This window comes from Mercenaria mercenaria, chromosome 16 (genome assembly GCF_021730395.1).
Source record: "Mercenaria mercenaria strain notata chromosome 16, MADL_Memer_1, whole genome shotgun sequence".
NCBI classification, from domain to species: Eukaryota; Metazoa; Mollusca; class Bivalvia; order Venerida; family Veneridae; genus Mercenaria; species Mercenaria mercenaria.
Window position 1 is genome coordinate 57,469,609 of NC_069376.1, and position 20,368 is coordinate 57,489,976.

A 20,368-nucleotide genomic window follows, 5' to 3' on the forward strand; every position below is an offset into this window, starting at 1 on the left:
CAGTCCTGCACATTTCGTGGTCTTAAGTTTGAGACATATTCCCCGGCATCAAGGTCACGCATCCCTTAGCAGAACCTCATGATTGCCTGTGACTCTTCATTAGTTTCTTGCAACATAATTAAAGCTCGAAATCGCAAACTTTAAGGTACGGTCCACCCAGTCTTCAATACTTTCTTTAGCTTTTTGAATGACAGATTGAAGCTCTATCAGGTAGGTTTCAGGGAGATTGCTGTCCTCGAAACGGCGTTGTAAGCATTAATTAACTCCATATAACTAATATTAGGCCTAGTGCTAATTATAGCTAAATACATGGCTTACCCACTAAATTGATCCTTACATAGCTGCTCATCCCAGCAATTCACTTGCGCATATCATTCAGACCGTTTCCTGGATGACCGCCAATCAGAGTGATTATCATAGTTTAACGCCTTGGGTAACTTAGTATCCTTTGAACCCCTAGGAGTTCTAGAATTAGATGGTGCGATGGCCCGGGATACTGGTGTCCCTCTTAGGATTTGGTGACCTTGTTGCATCCCATGGTTGGGGCGCCGGCGAGGGTGGGCCCCAACCTCGAGGGCTTGAATGGTAAGGGTAACCTACATGGGTGGTTGCCAACTGGATTGGGTGACCTGGGGTGGCCCCCACTGACCTCAGTCGAAGGTGAAGGGTACCAGTGTGCGGGAGTAGTGTGGGGAGCCCCTCCCCCCCCCCAGATGGGGCTGAGGGTGGCTGGTGCCAAGGAGGAGCATTACTAGAGGGTAAACCTCCGTGTACGGGTGTCACCGGAGATGAGCACCATGCAGATTGAGTAGTCCCAGGTGGACCCCAAGTGCTGGTGTTGATTTTGGGAGTTGCCAGGGATCGGTTGCTTGGGTTTGATCCCCCATAGGTTGTGGTCGCCGGTGGACGCTTCTAAGATGTGGGCATTGGCGGTGCCGCAGACGGGGGGTACCACTGTGAAGTAGTTTCAGCTGACCCTGTGGGCGGTGCCCCAGTCAGGGGTATCCAGGGTAGGGTGTGGCAATAGGCACAGATTATAGTAATCAGGGTAGGGGTGTATAGTGGGCGTTGATTTGATTTGCCGGTGCCAAAAGCTGCATATGACCAATGGACCCTTGGGTATCTGGGTAGGTACTTAATTAAATAAACTGGGGTTGGCAGGTCCCAATGCTTTCCCAATATGCCGGTGGGACATCCTGGCCAATGGTGGTTTGACCTAGCCCCTTTGGATTGGAACCTTGAGCCCCGTAAGCTCTGAAAGGACCCGTAGGCTCTGTAAGTATCCTTTCTTAAATCCCCATACCTAGGTGATTATGGATTTTCACGATTGAAACTTTTATCTTGACCAACGGACGTTGAGCACTCGCCACCTTGGCGTGCCACAAGGGGTGTCCATATTTTTCTGTCCCCCGCCGGAGCCCTAGGTATGAGGGTAGAACATTGTGAGTCTTAGTCTTTGACCGTATTATTTTCACATCAGTCTATAGGCTCTAACTTTTCAGCTACCCCTTCCAAATCTAAATCCCTGTCTTCCCAATCAACTGGACCCAGGATGTCTTCTTTTTTTGTGAACACTATCCGTTTCATAATCTCCTCCCTATTTTAGATATTAGGCATATGCTTGAATGCCTCATGGCTTATGTTTCCAAATCGTTTTCTTTACCTGGCGATCGTCTTAGCGAACGTTCGGGACAAACTCGGGAACACAGACCGTATATCAAGTAAGTCGGTAAAATTAATAAAGGTAGGATCGGAGATGTCCTGGTAAATCTCTTCAGAGTCCATACTGAATACAGAAGAAATGCCTTACCTCAGTATCCAATATTTGAGAAAGATTTTAACAAAACTTTATGTAAACTAAACTTGCACAAGAGTATAGCTGAGCAATGTGTCTGCGCAAGGGGAAAAGGAAGTAGCAAGGCCTTCCCTGTTTCCGCCGTAGAGCACGAGGGGTGCGCAGAAGTTTCACTGTGCAGAATTACTCTAATTAAAATAGGCTTGAAGTCACAAGAATCCTTCTCTGTGACTTCTTATACGTGTGAAGGTGAAAACAAACTCCTGCAATTGATAGAAGGCAAAACGTTGTTCACAAAGCTCACAAATACAAATGAGACAAAATGACACAACTTTACCACAAAAAAAAAAAGAAGTGACTTCTCAAGTATGTTGCTTGGTTCCCATTTTATCCTATCAACAAAAGGTCTGCAACTTCATTGATGAGTGAGAGAACATTTGTATTGACCAGTGAGGTTCTCCGCTAAATCTTTGTCGTCTTGATACCGATTCCGACAAAAACCTTCAATATATATGTTAACATTATTTTTTATGCCCCTGTTCGAAGAAGGAGGGGTATATTGGTCTGCAGATGTCGGTCAGTCGGTATGTTGGCCAATATGTAGACCAGTCAGTTTCTGGATGATATCTCAAGAGCGCTTGATCTAGGATCACGAACATTAATAGGGGATTTGGCCATGACAAGCAGATGACCCTTGTACATTTTGAGGTCAGCAGGACAAAGGTCAAGATCACAATGACTTGGAACAGTTAAATGGTTTCCGGACGATAACTTGAGAACGCTTGGTCCTAGGATCATGAAACTTAATAGAGAGGTTGATCATGACAGCAGATGCCCCTTTAGATTTTTAGGTCAAAGGACAAGGTCACAGTGACCTAGAACAGTTAAACAATTTCCAGACAATAACTTTAGATGGATAGGCTTAGGGTCACAAAACTCAAAAGAGAGGTTGATCAAGACCAGCAGATGACTCCTATTGATTTTGAGGTCAGTATGTCAAGGTCAAAGTGACCCGGAACAGTTAACAGCTTCCGGATGATAACTCAAGAACGCTTGGGCCTAGGATCATGAAAGGTGAGAGGGAGGTTGGTCATTTCCAGCAGATGACCCCTCTTGATTTGAGGTCAAAGTCACAATGACCTGGAACAGTTAAACGGTTTCCGGATGATAACGCTTGGGCCTGGGATCATTAAACTTAATACGGAGGTTGATCATAAGCAGCAGATGACCCCTATTGATTTTGTGATCAGTAGGTCAAAGGTCAAGGTAACAGTGACCCGAAAAGTTAAACCGTTTCTAGACAATACCTTTAGAATGCTTGGGCCTAGGATCATGCAACCTAATAGGGCAGTTGATAGTGACCAGCAGATGCCCCCTGTAACCCGCCCGCTTAGCTCAGTAGGTAGACTGTCGGTCTGCGGATCGCGGGGTCGTGAGTTCGATCCTCGGGCTGGGCGTATATTCTCCGTGACTATTTGATAAACGACATTATGTCAGTAGCTGTAGAATGGTGGGGGTGGGGGCTACAAAACCTCCTCAGGGTAAAGAAAACCTCCTCAGGGTAAAGAAAACCTCAGGGTAAAGAAAACCTCCTCAGAGTACAAGTACCTCCTCAAGGCAAAGGAACCCCCCGCCCCGCCATGTATTTGCATGTGTACGTGCGCGCGTGTTATAATGAGTTGAATGAGGATTTCTTTTCACAGGATAGCATTATTTTGTGTTTATATTTTTGTTTTGTGCATATTAAATAGACACTTTTTCAATCTAGTACTTTCAATTAATCACAGTACAGTGCGTAAACGTGTGTGCATTGAATCAATATGGATAATAAAAAGAAGCAGCAAATTTTGCAGCTATATTATTTCAAAACAAAAAATCCTGCTGCGTACGTGGGTGCAAAAAACGTGCATGCATGTGCAAAAGAGTAGTGCATGCTATTTCAAATCAAAATCATACACGCAAGCTATCCATACGCAGATTATTCACTGCGTCTTGTGACCTATACGCAGAAAATTACACTATTTACCTTTGACCGGCGTAAGCCGGTGTATAAACCGATATAGAATCAAGTACGCCTTCCACTTCATTTGGTTCTCAGCGTACTCAGCGGGCTTAAGGTAGTATAGTTATTGGAACGGGTATCCATGTGAAGAGGTGAGCTGCATTTTTTTTATTTGTACAAGAAACTTCTAGAGTTTAACATGAAGATCGCTCACCTTATTTTGATGACCTAAGATGTGATAATATCCTGTTACAGCCTATACAGTTTCATTTTAGAAAAAGATGTTGTTTATCAAATATAAAAAGGTCAATAACATTGGAATCAATTTATATTACAAAGTGTTTCTATGAAAATTAATATATATATGAAATTACAGATAAGTAAAAGGATAGTCATACAGTTTATCAAACCGGCCACTGACTGATAGATGAATTTGAAGATATTATGTTTCATAGTTACATGATAGCTTTTTTGTATAATAGTATTTATTCTATTTCAAACGTTACATGAATTCTAGATGGGCGTTAATGGAATTTAAAGTTCCCTGCTAAGAACTTTTTAATGAAAAAAGTAATCATGCTTGACAGACATTTACCCCTATTGCCTGTGTACGATCAAACCCATCATTCTCATTTCACATCTTGTCTGATATCAAAGTGGATAATGGCTGTAAATCAATTAATAAACATTCTGTTAGAGGAAAGAAATACATCGCGCATTACGATAGAAAAAAATCGACAGTTGGAAAGTCAGGTATGTACAACAGTTATTGGAATCTTACATAAAACGAACTATCTGAGAAATGTTTTAATTGAAAAATATCAAGACAATTATAGAGATTTTAGATTATATTTATGGAAAGGTTGATTGAGCTTTTAAATTATATTTATGGGAAGGTTAATTCTGTATTTTAAAAATTATTTTAGTCAACTGATTTTTATACTTAAGTATTAATGATATTTTTATCTTTATATTCAGATACATACACTAAAAGAAAATCTGAGAATGGCACAGAGTGAAATTCTAAGTCTGAACCAAAAATGCGAGCAGGCGAAGGGTGAAGTTGTGAAGCTGAAACAAAAAAGCGAACAGGCTGAAGCTTTTATCAAATGTTCTATCAATAAGCTTATACCAATTTCAAATGAGGTAAATACTTACTCACTTAAATGTTAACCTATTTGAGAGAGTTACGGTATTTATTAATAAACCGGACTTGCAATCTTATTTTTCTGTTTATTACTTTATCTTAATATAGATTAACGCCCTTTTCACTTTTTAGCTCACCTGTCACAAAGTGACAAGGTGAGCTTTTGTGATCGCGCGGCGTCCGTCGTCCGTCCGTGCGTGCGTGCGTGCGTGCGTGCGTCCGTAAACTTTTGCTTGTGACCACTCTTAGAGGTCACATTTTTCATGGGATCTTTATGAAAGTTGGTCAGAATGTTCACCTTGATGATATCTAGGTCAAGTTCGAAACTTGGTCATGTGCCTTAAAAACTAAGTCAGTAGGTCTAAAAATAGAAAAACCTTGTGACCTCTCTAGAGGCCATATATTTCACAAGATCTTCATGAAAATTGGTCAGAATGTTCACCTTGATGATATCTAGGTCAAGTTCGAACCTGGGTCACATGGGGTCAAAAACTAGGTCAGTAGGTCTAAAAATAGAAAAACCTTGTGACCTCTTTAGAGGCCATATTTTTCATGAGATCTTCATGAATATTGGTCAGAATGTTCACCTTGATGATATCTAGGTCAAGTTCGAAACTGGGTCACGTGGGGTCAAAAACTAGGTCATTAGGTCTAAAAATAGAAAAACCTTGTGACCTCTCTAGAGGCCATATTTCTCAATGGATCTTCATGAAAATTGGTGAGAATGTTCAGCTTGATGATATCTAGGTCAAGTTCGAAACTGGGTCACGTGGGGGTAAAAACTAGGTCAGTAGATCTAAAAATAGAAAAACCTTGTGACCTCTCTAGAGGCCATATTTTTCATGAGATCTTCATGAATATTGGTCAGAATGTTCACCTTGATGATATCTAGGTCAAGTTCGATACTGGGTCATGTGGGATCAAAAACTAGGTCAGTAGGTCTAAAAATAGAAAAACCTTGCGACCTCTCTAGAGGCCATATTTCTCAATGGATCTTCATGAAAATTGGTCAGAATGTTCAGCTTGATGATATCTAGGTCAAGTTCGAAACTGGGTCACGTGCGGTCAAAAACTAGGTCAGTAGGTCTAAAAATAGAAAAACCTTGTGACCTCTCTAGAGGCCATATTTTTCAATGGATCTTCAGGAAAATTGGTCAGAATGTTTACCTTGATGATGGGGGCCTCCGTGGCCGAGTGGTTAGAGTCGTTGACTTCAAACCATTTGCCCCTCATCGATGTGGGTTCGAAACTTCATTTGGGGCGTAGAATTCTTCACGTGAGGAAGCCATCCAGCTGGCTTACTGAGGGTCGGTGGTTCTACCCAGGTGCCCGCTCGTGATGAAATAGTGCACGGAGGGGCACCTGGGGTCTTCCTCCACCATTAAATCTGGAAAGTCGCCATATGATCTAAAATTGTGTCGGTGCGACGTTAAACCCAACAAAATAAATAAATAAATTACCTTGATGATATCTAGATCAAGTTCGAAACTGGGTCACGTGGGGTTAAGAACTAGGTCAGTAGATCTAAAAAAAGAAAAACCTTGTGACCTCTCTAGAGGCCATATTTTTCATGAGATCTTCATGAATATTGGTCAGAATGTTCACCTTGATGATATCTAGGTCAGGTTTGAAACTGGGTCACGTGGGGTCAAAAACTAGGTCAGTAGGTCTGAAAATAGAAAAACCTTGTGACCTCTCTAGAGGCCATATTTCTCAATGGATCTTCATGAAAACTGGTGAGAATGTTCAGCTTGATGATATCTAGGTCAGGTTCGTAACTGGGTCATGTGCGGTCAAAAACTAGGTCAGTAGGTCGAAAAATAGAAAAACCTTGTGACCTCTCTAGAGGCCATATTTTTCACGAGATCTTCATGAAAATTGGTGAGAATGTTCACCTTGATGATATCTAGGTCTAGGTCAAGTTTAAAAGTGGGTCACGTGCCTTCAAAAACTAGGTCATTAGGTCAAATAATAGAAAAACCTTGTGACCTCTCTAGAGGCCATATTTTTCAATGGATCTTCATGAAAAATGGTCAGAATTTTTTATCTTGATGATATCTAGGTCACATGTGCTCAAAAACTAGGTCACTATGTCAAATAATAAAAATAACGACGTCATACTCAGTTCAACACTGGGTCATGTGGGGATAGGTGAGCGATTCAGGACCATCATGGTCCTCTTGTTAATAAATGTCCCAGATCATGACTCAACCAGGGATCAAACTCACTGCTTTACTTATCAAATCTCTTTCCACTGAGCTATCAGAGCGAGATTTAGAAAAGCTTTACATTTTTGTAATACTTTTACATTTACTTTCTGTTTACAGCGAGAAGTACTGCTAAACAAGTTCACGCAAATGGAAATAGGCATCACTGCTGCCAGACAGCAACAAGAGGCATTGCTGCGTGAAATAGCAGCCAAGTTGGATTCGTCTATTCAGCAGCAAGAGGCAGTGCTGTACAAACTGGCAAGCAGCACGCAAACCCCCCAGCAGCTGGATAAAGTTGTCAGCATTGAAACTCAGCTGATTTCTACCATTACTGCTTTCCTACAGCAGAAACAAGAGCGGGAAATACCTACTCCAGAGAAGACGTCTTCAAACATGTAAAGCATTTCCTTAAACAGATTTATAAGTTTGCATAAATATGATCCCTAGAAATGATCAGTACAACGTCTCTATTATTCAGATAAATGGAGCGTCACTGGTCTAGTGGTTAAGGTCACTGATTTATAATGTAGCCTTTCACCTCCATGAGGCTTATGGATTCAAGTACTGCAAACGACCACACTTTTTGTGAGAACACTTGGTAGTTTTCTCGGAAGTTGGGAGTCCTGAAGCACTTCTTTAGACTTGTATTTACAATTGAGTGTCTATGAAAGATTTCACTGAACAACAACAAATAACAACAACTAAAATAGTTTTATTTGAATATATGAACAAAACAAAACAGTCTTATAACAATAAAACGAATAGTAACTAACGTATGAACATTTGGTACAACCTGATACTAACAACCTCGTTATTCTTAAATCTTAACTATACACGAAACAATGTATAATACATGTTTACATTACAGAGATGCTGCTACTGCTGTTGCTGCTGATTATCGGCTGCCAACAAGTACTAGTGATAAAGTAAGTAGTCTAAAGTTAACTTGTTTGCTTTAAGTCTTTTCAATACTGTTTTTTTTAAAGAAAAGATGCTTTGTTTTTGTTTGATTTAGGTTTAACATTATTTTCAACAGTATTTCAGTCATGTAACGGCGGGCAGTTAACCTAACCAGTGTTCCTGGGTTCCATACCAGAACTAACCCTGTTCTCCTCCAGTAACTGCCAAATTCCCCACATGAATCAGAGGTGGAGGATGAATGACCAGTCACAATGACTTACATCAAATCGTCACGGAGAACATTCGCCACGCCTGGGAATCAAACATGCGACCCCTCTATTCATAGACAGATGCTCTATGAGCTAATCGTGCGGGTTAAGAAAAGATGTAATGAGCTTAAGAAACAGTGAAGGAAAAATTATTTAACAATTTAAAAGCGTTAATTAATCAGCATTTATGCTTTTCAGGATTTACAGCCATATGTGAAACTGGAAAGAATTTCAGGAGAGCAGTACGCCAGCATTTAAGGTAAGATTCCAATGTCATGTTATTTCAATATATTAAACATTAAATTACAAGGACAATATTGAGCATTAGATTACCTAGACAATATTGAGCATAAAATATTGCATTAGCTTTAAAGGCTATGAGGTACATACATCTTGATAAATATGTAAAACATCTGAGATAGTCATTTCAAAATGTCATTTGCTGCAGCAGACATAAATATACATATTTATGAGGTAGTGTATTAAACTAATTCAACGCAGAAAATACTTTAAACCAAAGACTTCATACTAACATTTTTTTATTTAATTTTTTTTTATATTGAGCATCAAATAACAGAAAATTGCACACACTATACAGTACCAATATCAAAAAAGAACTAATCTATATATATCAACAGAATACTACTAGCATTTGAAGGTCTGTGTATAAACATTTAATGACTCTTTTTCTTCATTTCAGATTTGAGCAAATGGAAGATATGAATTTTAACACCAAATACTAACATCAAATACTGAGTATCAGCTATTGAACATCCAGTAACAGTATTGTTTTAAAAGATAATCTGCATTTAAAATTTGTGTCCGCAAGAAAATGTTTTTAAAAAACAGCAAAATAACAGAAAATTGCGCATACCATTTGGCACTATTCTAACAACAACAAGTGGAATAAACAGAATTAAAACTTGTACATAGCATTTGGCACTATTCTAACAACAAGTGGAATAAACAGAATTAAGACTTCTACATAGCATTTGGCACTATTCTAACAATAATACTTTTTTATCCTTTGTTAGAAATGTATTGTAACCAGCAATACTATATGTAACTCTTGAAAACAGCTTTCTTTATTGCAAGAAAATTTGCCTCAAAGCCTGTTGTGAAAATGAAAAAAGATTTTTCTAGAAATATAGCTATGTAAAGATTTTTTTTTGTTACCATGATTTTTTATTATCATGATTACAAATACTAAATTCCAAAGTTAATGGAAATGTCCTGTATTATAACAGAATTAAAACTTATACATAGCATTTGGCACTTTTCTAACAACAAGTGGAATAAACAGAATTAAAACTTGTACATAGCATTTGACACTATTCTAACAAAAAGTGGAATAATACTTTTTATCCTTTGTTAGAAATGTATTGTAACCAACAATACTATATGTAAACTCTTGCAAACAGCTTTCTTTATTGCAAGAAAATTTGCCTCAAAGCCTGTTGTGAAAATGAAAAAAGATTTATCTAGAAATATAGCTATGTAATGATTTTTTTTGCTACCATGATTTTTTATTACCATGATTACAGATACTAGATTCCAAAGTTAATGGAAATGTCCTGTATTATCTGAACAAATAAAGTTCTCATTAATATTGTAATCTGTCTGGTTGTCTTCTAATTCGCTGAGGGTATCTCCTTTGATTTCATACATTTTGTTCATGTTCATAAGGAATTAGATGATGTAACATAGAAATACAAATATTCATAATGACATAAGTGATGAAAGTATAAACCTCAACAAACAGATGAGCCAGTCTGTCTCTGAATATGTATATGACGCTGATGATAGATGAGGTAGATGAAAATACCCAAACCATCTACAAAAAAAAGAAATCTTTAAGTTATTCACATTTGCTATGTTGTCTAAATGTAGCCACTGAACTTGGCATAAATTGGAATAAGCTTTCCTCTGAGCTTTCTGCAGATACATTGAATATTGGATTAGTTATAGCAGATGTAGTTGCTGGTAAACTTATTCCAATAGTATCAAAGTGGTCACTATTAGCTGATCTTGTGTGCATTTCTACATCTTTTGAAGAAGGGTTGTGTCCTTTTCTACACTTAATAATGATGAATAGAAAGAATATGATGATCATAATAATTGCCGGCACTACAATGGTTATGATGGTGATGATCTTATTGGAATCTATAAAAAACAAATTATTTCCATTATAATATCTGTGTAACATAGTCTTACTTGCATTACTATAGAAAGAATAGTTTATAATGAAATAATTATGAAGAGTTTAATAAATCAAATATTAAAATGCTACATATCAGTTGTTTCTTGAATTTCATTCATATTATTCAAGCTATAAGTGTGAGACTCCCACTGAAGCCTTTGACTAAACTGTCTTTTTACACAGATACATACATACTTTCTGTACACTATGAAAACAACAATTGAACTGAGTATTAACACCATGCAAACTACAATGGGTAGTATAACATATAATGCCTCACTTGATTTTTTACCATTGGACAATTTAAACTGATAAGTTGTCACTTCTACTGAAGATTTATTGTTGGTAGCAAATAGGGAGAAAGACCTCATTTCTTTCTCAGACGTGGTATTATGTTGTTTAAGCGTAGTAATAATAATACTCAATAAATCAGAGGTTTCTGTATATATTTGCCAATTACCTCTTGTTTGCTCTGTTATCATCTGGCCTTGAGGAGTAGTTGCTTGGGCATGCTCAGTTTTCATCTGACCTTTAGGAGTATTTGCTTGACCATGATCAGTTTTCATCTGACCTTGAGGCGTAGTTGCTTGACCATGTTCAGTTTTCATCTGACCTTGAGGAGTAGTTGCTCGATCATGTTCAGTTTTCATCTGACCTTGAGGAGTAGTTGCTTGACCATGTTCATTTTTCATTTGACCTTGAGGAGAAGTTGCTGACTGGAAATAAAGATATACAACTTTGTCTCTTCTGTTATAAATAACTGAATAAAATCTGTAAAAAGATATTTCAGAAGCAAAGAATGCAACCAAGAAAAATAATAGCAGACTCGGTTCAGGGCTTTTTTCAGTCACTTTTATAGCCATTATTGGGCTCTGTTCCCAATGTCAAAAAGTATGTTTTTTTCCCAATTTTGAAAAAAAAAATCCCAATTTCATAAGAAAAATAAAGTTTGAATTCTAATAGGAAAAACATTTGTACATGTCAAGTTTCATTACCAGTAAAGTCAATGTATTATCTATCTATCTTCCTTTAATGTCAAACCCCTAACGGAGACGTAGACATGTTCATCCTCTACTAGTACAGACAAAGAGCGATCTGACCAGAGGGAAAGAGTGAGATAAAGCCCCCAGAACATAGGGAGAGAGAGATATTAATAAGACCTGATGTTTAATATACCAGGCCGGTGAAATTGTCCGATCGAGCTTTCGACATAAGAATTTATATTTCTTCAAAAGTCGTGAAGATATTTGTTTAAAACTTGGTCAAAATATTTCCCTTGTAGTTATAAGATTCTGTCTGAACAAGTAAGCTAATGTTCAAGTCAGTCTGAATAACCAAGATAAACGAAGGTCCTTTATTACAGATTGATGTATGTTACACTGATTCTTACTGAAGTAGCCATGTAAAGTTGCAGTTTGCTAAGTGTGCTTACCCGGCAAAGCGTTCCATTTCGATTGCTATCATCAAAGACCTCAACTGTCTGAAGATGGTGTATGTGCAAACATGGTAAAGTTCCAGATTGAACTTTGATGGTGTCCACACCTGGAAGATTTCTTAAATCTAATTTTGATAAGGATCTTTCAAAAGATATCCTGCTAATTTCATCATTTAAATTTCCATAAACAAATGTTTATTCCACGTTGGGATCAAACACACCACTATCGCAATACAGGAGAATCGTGTATTGTTCATCACAAAGATTTTGCAAAGAAATGTTTGCCATACAAGATGAAAATGCTGCTAAAATGAGTCCAATTTTGCACCACATTTTAAGGCGTAGTTATAAAACAGACCGAATATGATTTAGTATTTGAAGAGTATAAAGGGAGATAATCAATAATCCTTACTAAATGCCATTTCTCTTACCCGGTGTTTGTCTAGTAATAGGTTAAAGTACACTAAATTTTTCTACGTACCTCAACAGCACCATTCTTCGTGCTAACCTGTAGAACTTTGTATGTAATGAAGTTCTGCTATCAACTATCAGCAATAATCTTATTAAAATAGCATGTTAAATGGTATTTTTCCTATCTTTAAATGTTTAAGACTTATATCCTACGCAAGTGTGTACACAAAATAATCGTTTATCAAATTTTATGAAGTACAATCTGATTTAAACTAGCAAGCCATTTCCCATGTTGAAAAACAAAAATAGGAGACAACACATTAACCGCAGGAATGCGCTGACAGAGCAGGTGTGTCGAGTAAACAAGTTCATTTATCAAACTTTATCTGATTGAAATGACAATTTATAAATAACGAATTTCCTGTCTTTTTAAACATAGTGACGTCACTTAAACCACAAAAATGTGCTGACAGAGCAGGTGTGTCGAGTAAACAAGCTCATTTATCAACATTTATCTGATCGAAATGACAAGTTTAATGACACGTTTCCTGTCTTCAAAACAAATTTTTAGACATCATGTCGCCTTAAAAACCACAAAGTTAATAGGGTGTAAAGCAACGCCTTGTGGTACTCCTCTATATAAATGAAGCGAATTTTCAGTCACTATCGACATTTATGATTTTACTCTCAACAGTAACTTTATAAAATGGAAGCAAAATACGATCAAGAAGGATTTTTATCAAAAGTTCGCGGTAGGTTTGGTTTTAGAAAAGACTCGAAAAGAAACAGAACTAGTAAGTACAGTTTTTAGTGATAATTGAATATAAGGTTTCTTTTTGAACGAATCTCTAGTACATTGTTTTAGAAGTCTTTTTGTTACTTTAAATATCTCTGTGGTGTACTGTTCTTGATAAGCGCGTTGTAAAGGTTGTTTGGTAAAACTAATGCGCACGAGATCTCCGATCTTGAAATGGAATGTAGGTTTACTCATTTTTTATTAGATTTTTTTAAATACATTCGCGCCCAAACATCGGCTTCGTTGTCTCGTAAGGAGATAAACCATTTAATCCTCGGTGTGGACTCGCGTTTATGCTTAAAAAAAAAATGTTGAAGATCGTCAATAAAACGATAGGTTCTTTTGTGTCTCGTCATTCTGTACAGCCGTTCTTTCAAAGTCCGTTGACTTCTTTCCACAAAATTACTCTTGGGAGTATTTGTGGTAAAAAAGTAGATGTCATTGTCTTTCATGTACTTTCTAAACCACTGGTTGGAAAACTCACTCCCTTTATTCGCACGGATTGTTTTTATTTTTATTGGTGCCATGTCACTGAGAATGTCTTTCATAGCGCTTAAAACGACCTTTGCCGTCTTATTTTTCAGTGGTCTCATCCACAGTTTCCGCGATAATATATCAATGGCGCAAAGAAGAAATCGCACACCGTCATTCTCATCAGCTAGGTTAGACACAGAAAGAAGATCGATGTCCAATTGTTCTCCAATGGCCGTAACTCGTACATTTGGCGTTTTAAACTTGTGACGTCGTGGCTTCTGCAACGGAAATGCATCTTGATCGTTAAGCCACTGTTTTACGTAGCTGATCGTGATGTTCCGGGGTACTTTTTTTCTAGAACACTAAACAGCTTTTGAGCACCTGCATGAGCGGCGGGATTTTTCGCTTCAAAATAATATCGTTCTAAAATTTGGTCTTTCTTTTTATCTTCCATGTTTAAATTGTGAAGAGGTTATTTTCACACGAATTACTCTGTTCGAGATGTAAAAACGACCACTGATATGTAATTGAAATTTCACCTCCCGTTCTCCAGTGATGAATTCTTTTATACACCTTCACATTGTCAACTACATACGTTATCCAATTGGTTACGCTAATGGCGTCGAGGTTAAAGTTGCAGTGATCCTTTTCATTAACTTCAGTTAGGACAGATCTAAGCTTTTCAAAAGTCTCTGAATTATTCAACCAATTTCTTATTTTCAGATCGCTGTATAAGGCAGAATAGAAATCTGTAGGTAAAACAGAGAACAACGCGAGCTCATACAACTCAAATTCCAGTAAGTGTATTAAAGAAATCCGAGGCTTTCTAGCAAAATCCTAATAAATTCTTCTTCATAAATTAGGAGGTAACACGTCTCTATTGTTAAATTCCATAAATAGATTCACTAAGAGAACTAACACATGTACAATGATGTCCTTGAAAAAGAACGACGACTTTTTATACGCCTAGTAGAAGCGAGATCTTCCACCCTACGCGTGACTCATGACCTAAAAATAATTGTCACGTGGTAAACGCGTCACGGGTCTGGGTGATGATTGCCCCACGATGATTGCTCCACGATGATTGCCCCTAATTTTTCGACGTGTTTCACACGTGCACGATGATTTGCACCGCGATGACTGCTCTTCCTACTTTAGCACTACTAGCAGATCCAGAACTTTTTATTAGGAAAACTATGAAAATTGATTACACATAAATGACAAGCGCATATTTAAGATTTTGTGTGTGTGTGTGTATGTGTGTGTGTGTTCGTGTTTAACGTCTTTTTCAACAATTTTTCAGTCATATAAACGACGGTGTCTGCTTGTAGCAGTGAGCACAACGCCCAACTTTATAGTGCTGCCTCACTGGAATATCACGCCATAGACACGTGGCATGATACCCCACCCAGTCACACTATACTGACACCGGGCTGACCAGTCCTAGCACTATCCTCTTAATGCTGAGCGCCAAGCGAGGAAGCTACTAGTACCATGTTTTATGTCTTTGGTATGACGCGGCCGTGGATCGGACCCGCGAGCTCCCGCACTCGAAGCGGACGCTCTGCCACTAGGCTACCGAGGCGATTTTATCTAGTCTTGTTTGATCAGAGTTAAAAATTTAACCAGACAGAAAATTATTCGCATCAAATTACACAGAAGTCAGAGTCTGTCATCTGGACAAAAGAGAGTTCAAAAGAATTTTGTAATATGTGGTTTTCCGACAACTTAATTTTTGACCCCACCTGACCTACTTTATCTGTAATCAACATTTTGTGATTCAACAAAAAAAGAAATATTTCTTGATTTTATAAAACTGCGGTTGTACTCAAGTTCTAATACATGACTAGTACGTGTCTAAATTTTGTTTTTTCCTGATCCAGGTTGATATCATCTCAATTTCAAAAACAAAATTTCCTGAAAGATCAACATTGTACCTTCTACAATGTTCTCAAGAGTCAAACAATGAAAGCAGCTTTTGCATTCTGTGCCTCTCCAACACAAATTTCTTAATTTCAACCAATGTTTACATCTACAGCAAATATTGTTGTCAAATGAAATTCCTATTAAACATCGTTTCATACCTTTGTAGGAATTCTAAGGTTGAAGACATAATATACACTGAATAGGATGGAAATAGCCTGTAGATAACTGTCATAGCGGCCAATTACGTTATTATCTACAACAAATGCAAACTCTTTTGTAACAAAACTGCTTTCTCTTGAAACACTTCTTGCAAATTGTTGTCAACTGTTTATTTCTGATATATTAAAATACAAATAATGCAATCTTAAAGGGTTCACCTGCATTACAACCCGAACCAACTTCTTCAGTTAAAACAGGTATGCACTGTCCCATACAGAGGCAGGGTTTAGGGCTTGAATTTGGCAAAAGTTCCGGGAGACAGTTAAAATGATGTCTGAGAGATATTGCTAGTTATTATATACCTATGTATTTCCAGCCTCAATCAATGTCATGTGAAAGTTTTGCACGAATGCGCAAGCTTGCTTCTATGTAGGAATTTTTAATGTTCAAAATATACATACATACATATGTAAAAATGTACCTCTTTCTTAGGTCTGTAGCGTTACAATGTGCACAGTCAGTAGTTGATCATAATGAACTTTAGTCAAATAATTGCATGATAATGAGAATAAAATACGCTATGTTGGACAGACAAAACTAAAAAAAATGTATCAAGTCAGTTTGGATGTTTTCTGTGCATCAAGCACAAGATCAAACATTGCCCAGATGGCACTTGGGTTATAATCTAGGGAATCTGAAACTGAACAAGAAGTCTGGGATTTTATTTGTGTAGTAGACACCAGTGTGAAGTGTTATCTGGGATTTTGAAGCACAAAACTGGATACTGCATACTGTAGATTTCTGTTGACAGTTTTCCAGGGAAGTTTTCAGCGAAATCAGTGTGTGCAAGGCTTCATTTGTCTGCATATTTTCTTTGAGATGCAGTGTAGTGATCCAACTGGATTTTATATTAAGTGTGTATGTTTTGAATCTTTGCATTTCTGTGTCAAAATTTTCAAATAAAGATCCGACATTGTCCAGAACCTCTTCTTATACAGTCACTATTGCGTCTTTTTTCTCACCTTTTATATTCCTGGATTCTTTCTTTGTCTGCCACTAACACCATGAAATTTTTTCATTTTCATCGACTTTACTTATTCTTCTGAAGGCTTATGTCTGCATTTATCACATTTCCTGTTCATGCAATCTACACTTGTTATGTTACATGCGAAAATTTTAACGGTATCATTTAATCTCGTTGATGGTAGAATGTCTGCGCTGTATAAAGCGTTCACTTAAAACTGCATGTTTCATGACTTTTACAAACACATGTGTTTCTATCAGTTTCCGGTGGTTGATGCACCCAAAATGGTCCTTATCTGCTGCATGATGCGTAACATATCTTTAAACAGAAATCTCTCATGGATTTTGTCAATTCTATCAGACAGAATCCTTTTCTGTTTTTTTCAATCCATTGCTACTAACTGTTTCTTTCATACCTGAGGTCATTTTGCTGATACCGTCCCTTTCATAGAAGTTTCTTACTTGGTTTTTAAGTCTTGTAGTGAGGGAACCTTTCTTTGGGCGAGGTCTTCGTCACAGTAAATATCTTACTCTACAATTTATGCTTTCTTAAAACAATAGGTCTGTTTTAGTACAGAACAAAAAGTCTTTACAGTATGGAACAGAAGAAGTCTGTTTCAGTACTGAATAACATTGCAGTATTTAGTCAAAAAAGTTAGATACAGTTTCGAACAAAAAGTCTTATTTCAGTATAGAAAAAATCAATTTCAGTATGGAACTATACGTCTGTTCTAGTACTGAATAGGATTACTGTAAGTGTTTCAGTATGGAATAAAAAGCCTGATTCAGTATGGAACAACGTCATGTTTCAGCACGAAAATATATTTTAGTAGGGAACTATACGTCTGTTTAAGTATTGAACAGTAAGTATTTTCTAGTATAAAACTGTAATTGTGTTTTTGTCTAAGAGTTCTATTCTAGTTTATAGGAATAACTTTAAGCCTACCAGCGACAAGTGATTCTGCCTTTGCGACAAATGCAGATGTGCAGTCTGATCATGGTCGGCATTGTTCGCTATTCAGTTAGTAAATTTTCAGTGAACATCCTTTTGAATAATAAATGGCACTTCCCAAATTAATGATGCACCAGTCAATTTAGAAATTTAGCAGGCTAAAGGATAAGACTGTATTATAGAATAATAATAGAATAGTAAGTCTTGTTTCAGTATAGACAGTAACAGGGAAATATCAGAAACATATTTAAGTATTGAAAATATCCATGGCAAAGTTTTCTTACAGATTTTTAAGCTCGACTAGGGGAGTATCTGCTCGCCCCGGCGTCGGCGTGAACGTAAGCGTCACACAAATTTTAAAGTTTGCGTACCACCCCAAATATTTCAAAGTCCATTGAGATATTGCTTTGATATTTTGCATACTTGTTTACCATCATGACCCCAGTTTGTAAAAAGGAGGAGGCAACTCTATCAATCATTTTGACTGAATTATGACCCCTTTTCTACTTAGAATATGCTTATTGTAATGTTAGAGTTTGCGTACCACCCCAAATATTTTCAAAGTCCATTGAGATATTGCTTTGATATTTTGCATACTTGTTTACCATCATGACCCCAGTCTGTAAAAAGGAGGAGGCAACTCTATCAAGCATTTGACAGAACTATGGCCCCTTTTCGACTTAGAATATGCTTATTGTAATGTTTAAGTTTTACTCATAGCTTATATTATACTATCAAGCACTGAGAATAGTCGAACACGCTGTCCAATGACAGCTCTTGTTGATAATCAGTATTACAATAAGTATTGCAAAATCGTTTTTTTGGTCTTTCTTAATTAGTTTTTTTGTAAATCTGATTTTTCTTATATTTCATGTCTAAATAGACTGATATTGTAACAATAAGTTATAGGGTTTTATTTCTTTGATTGTATTCTGTGATGTGTAGCTTTTTTTCTTATTTCTTTTATTTAATTTTATATATATTTGATTATTGAAAATGTTTGTATTGTATATATTAATATAAAATGGACATGTTTTTCCAAAACAAACTATACTTTATAACGTGTTTCAGTATATGAATATTATGTCTGCTCCAGTACAGAGAAATACCCAGCCAGCATTCTGTATCGGCCCGATATCAAACCAACGTCGTTGTCTATTAAACGGCCCGATATCGGCTTCAGTATCGGCTGCAAATAGGAATGATGTCGGACCGACGTCGGCAGACGGTATTGGGCCAACATCGTAGTGACATCGGTCCGATATTGGCAAACGATATTTGGCCAACATCAAAATCATATCGGCCCGATATTGGCAGACCATATCGTGGTCGCGAAATAATGTGACACGCAGTGCTTTATCAAAGTGTTCTAAAAATATACAAGGTCGGTGGTTCTACCCAGGTGCTCGCTCGTGATGAAATAATGCACGGAGGGGCACCTGGGGTCTTCCTCCACCATTAAAGCTGGAAAGTCGTCATTTGACCTATCAAGTGTCGGTGCGACGTTAAATCCAACAAATAAATAAATAAATAAATATAAAAATACATATTTTAAAAATTTTCCAGATTATTTTTCTTGGAACAAATGTGTCCGCACATTGTTGTGCTTTTTTGATTTTATTGAATAATATTTTTCACAACTATAATACTACATGTTTTAAACAGTTATGTAAGTTTTCGTATATCTTAACACTAAAAAAATTTCAACATATTTATATTTTCTTTTTTTTTAAATTAAAAATTTTTTTTTAAATGGCGGCATTTTTAAATAAAAACATCAATTATTACCTCCTTTTACAAAAAAGTTTGATAAATACCGCTAGAAATTTTATTTGAAACCAAAGTTTGTTTAATTTCGGATACACATTTTTGCCAATAAATAAGCACAAAAAAAACAATTAGATTCTTTTTCACGTTTATAAAGATTTTTTGAAAAAATAGTAGTCGGAAAATCCAATATCGGCCCGATCTCAATCCAATACAAATATTTACAATGATGGTCAAATTACCGATTTCAATATTTTGGGCATTTAAAAGGGCCCCCGACCCGGTCCTCTCGCACTTTTTGCCGACTTTTCCGACATTGCACCATAGGGGCCGATATAGTCAGCGGGCGGGTAAGACTTAGTGTTTTCAGTTTTAAAAATTTAAATTATTTCAGAAACGAGAAAAAAAATATGTTCGTTTTGAAGAATGAGGTTTTCAATAACTGAAAAATTTCGTTGTAGAAAAAAGAAATAAGTCGGTTTATTTTAGAACACGCCAAAAGACAAGACTGTATCTCAGTATAAAACAAAAGTGTGTTTAATAGAAACGACAAAATTGTTTCGTGTGAACAATATTTTATATAAAAATTTAAGTAGTTTTTAAATAGAACGCAAGTTTTTTTCGTAAAAAAGAATAGAAAACGTGTTTTTTCGGATAGAAAAAAAAATGTGTTCAGTTACAATTTTTTAAATTCAAAATTTTAATTTTTTCATGGGTGGAATAAAAATAGGGTTTTTGCAAGAGTAAAGATTTTGGTGTTTAAAACTGTGTTTATAAATTTCTAGTCTGAATTATTAGAATGAAAATGACTTTGTAAAATTTACCAGGTTTCTGGCTGAAATGATCAGAAAGTTGAATTGTTTTACCAGACCATATTGCCAATTTAGAAATACTGTGTAAAA

General features: G+C 36.7%; 1 protein-coding gene and 1 long non-coding RNA gene across 2 annotated transcripts in view; both read left to right on the forward strand.

Annotated features, from left to right (window-relative positions):
* Positions 1-9,017, forward strand: part of LOC123541152 (uncharacterized) — a 68,411-nt gene extending 59,394 nt beyond the window's left edge. The window contains exons 7-10 of the mRNA XM_053527176.1: positions 4,776-4,943; positions 7,272-7,549; positions 8,023-8,080; positions 8,522-9,017. Of these exons, the coding sequence (XP_053383151.1) occupies positions 4,803-4,943; positions 7,272-7,549; positions 8,023-8,080; positions 8,522-8,581 (537 nt within the window). The 5' untranslated portion in view covers positions 4,776-4,802 and the 3' untranslated portion in view covers positions 8,582-9,017. The remainder of the gene's footprint in view (positions 1-4,775; positions 4,944-7,271; positions 7,550-8,022; positions 8,081-8,521) is intronic.
* A 2,069-nt stretch (positions 9,018-11,086) lies between these two features.
* Positions 11,087-18,304, forward strand: LOC128549737 (uncharacterized). Its single transcript, XR_008367904.1, has 2 exons — positions 11,087-13,163; positions 13,750-18,304. It is a non-coding gene; the product is annotated as an uncharacterized LOC128549737 (long non-coding RNA).
* Positions 18,305-20,368: the final 2,064 nt, after the last annotated feature.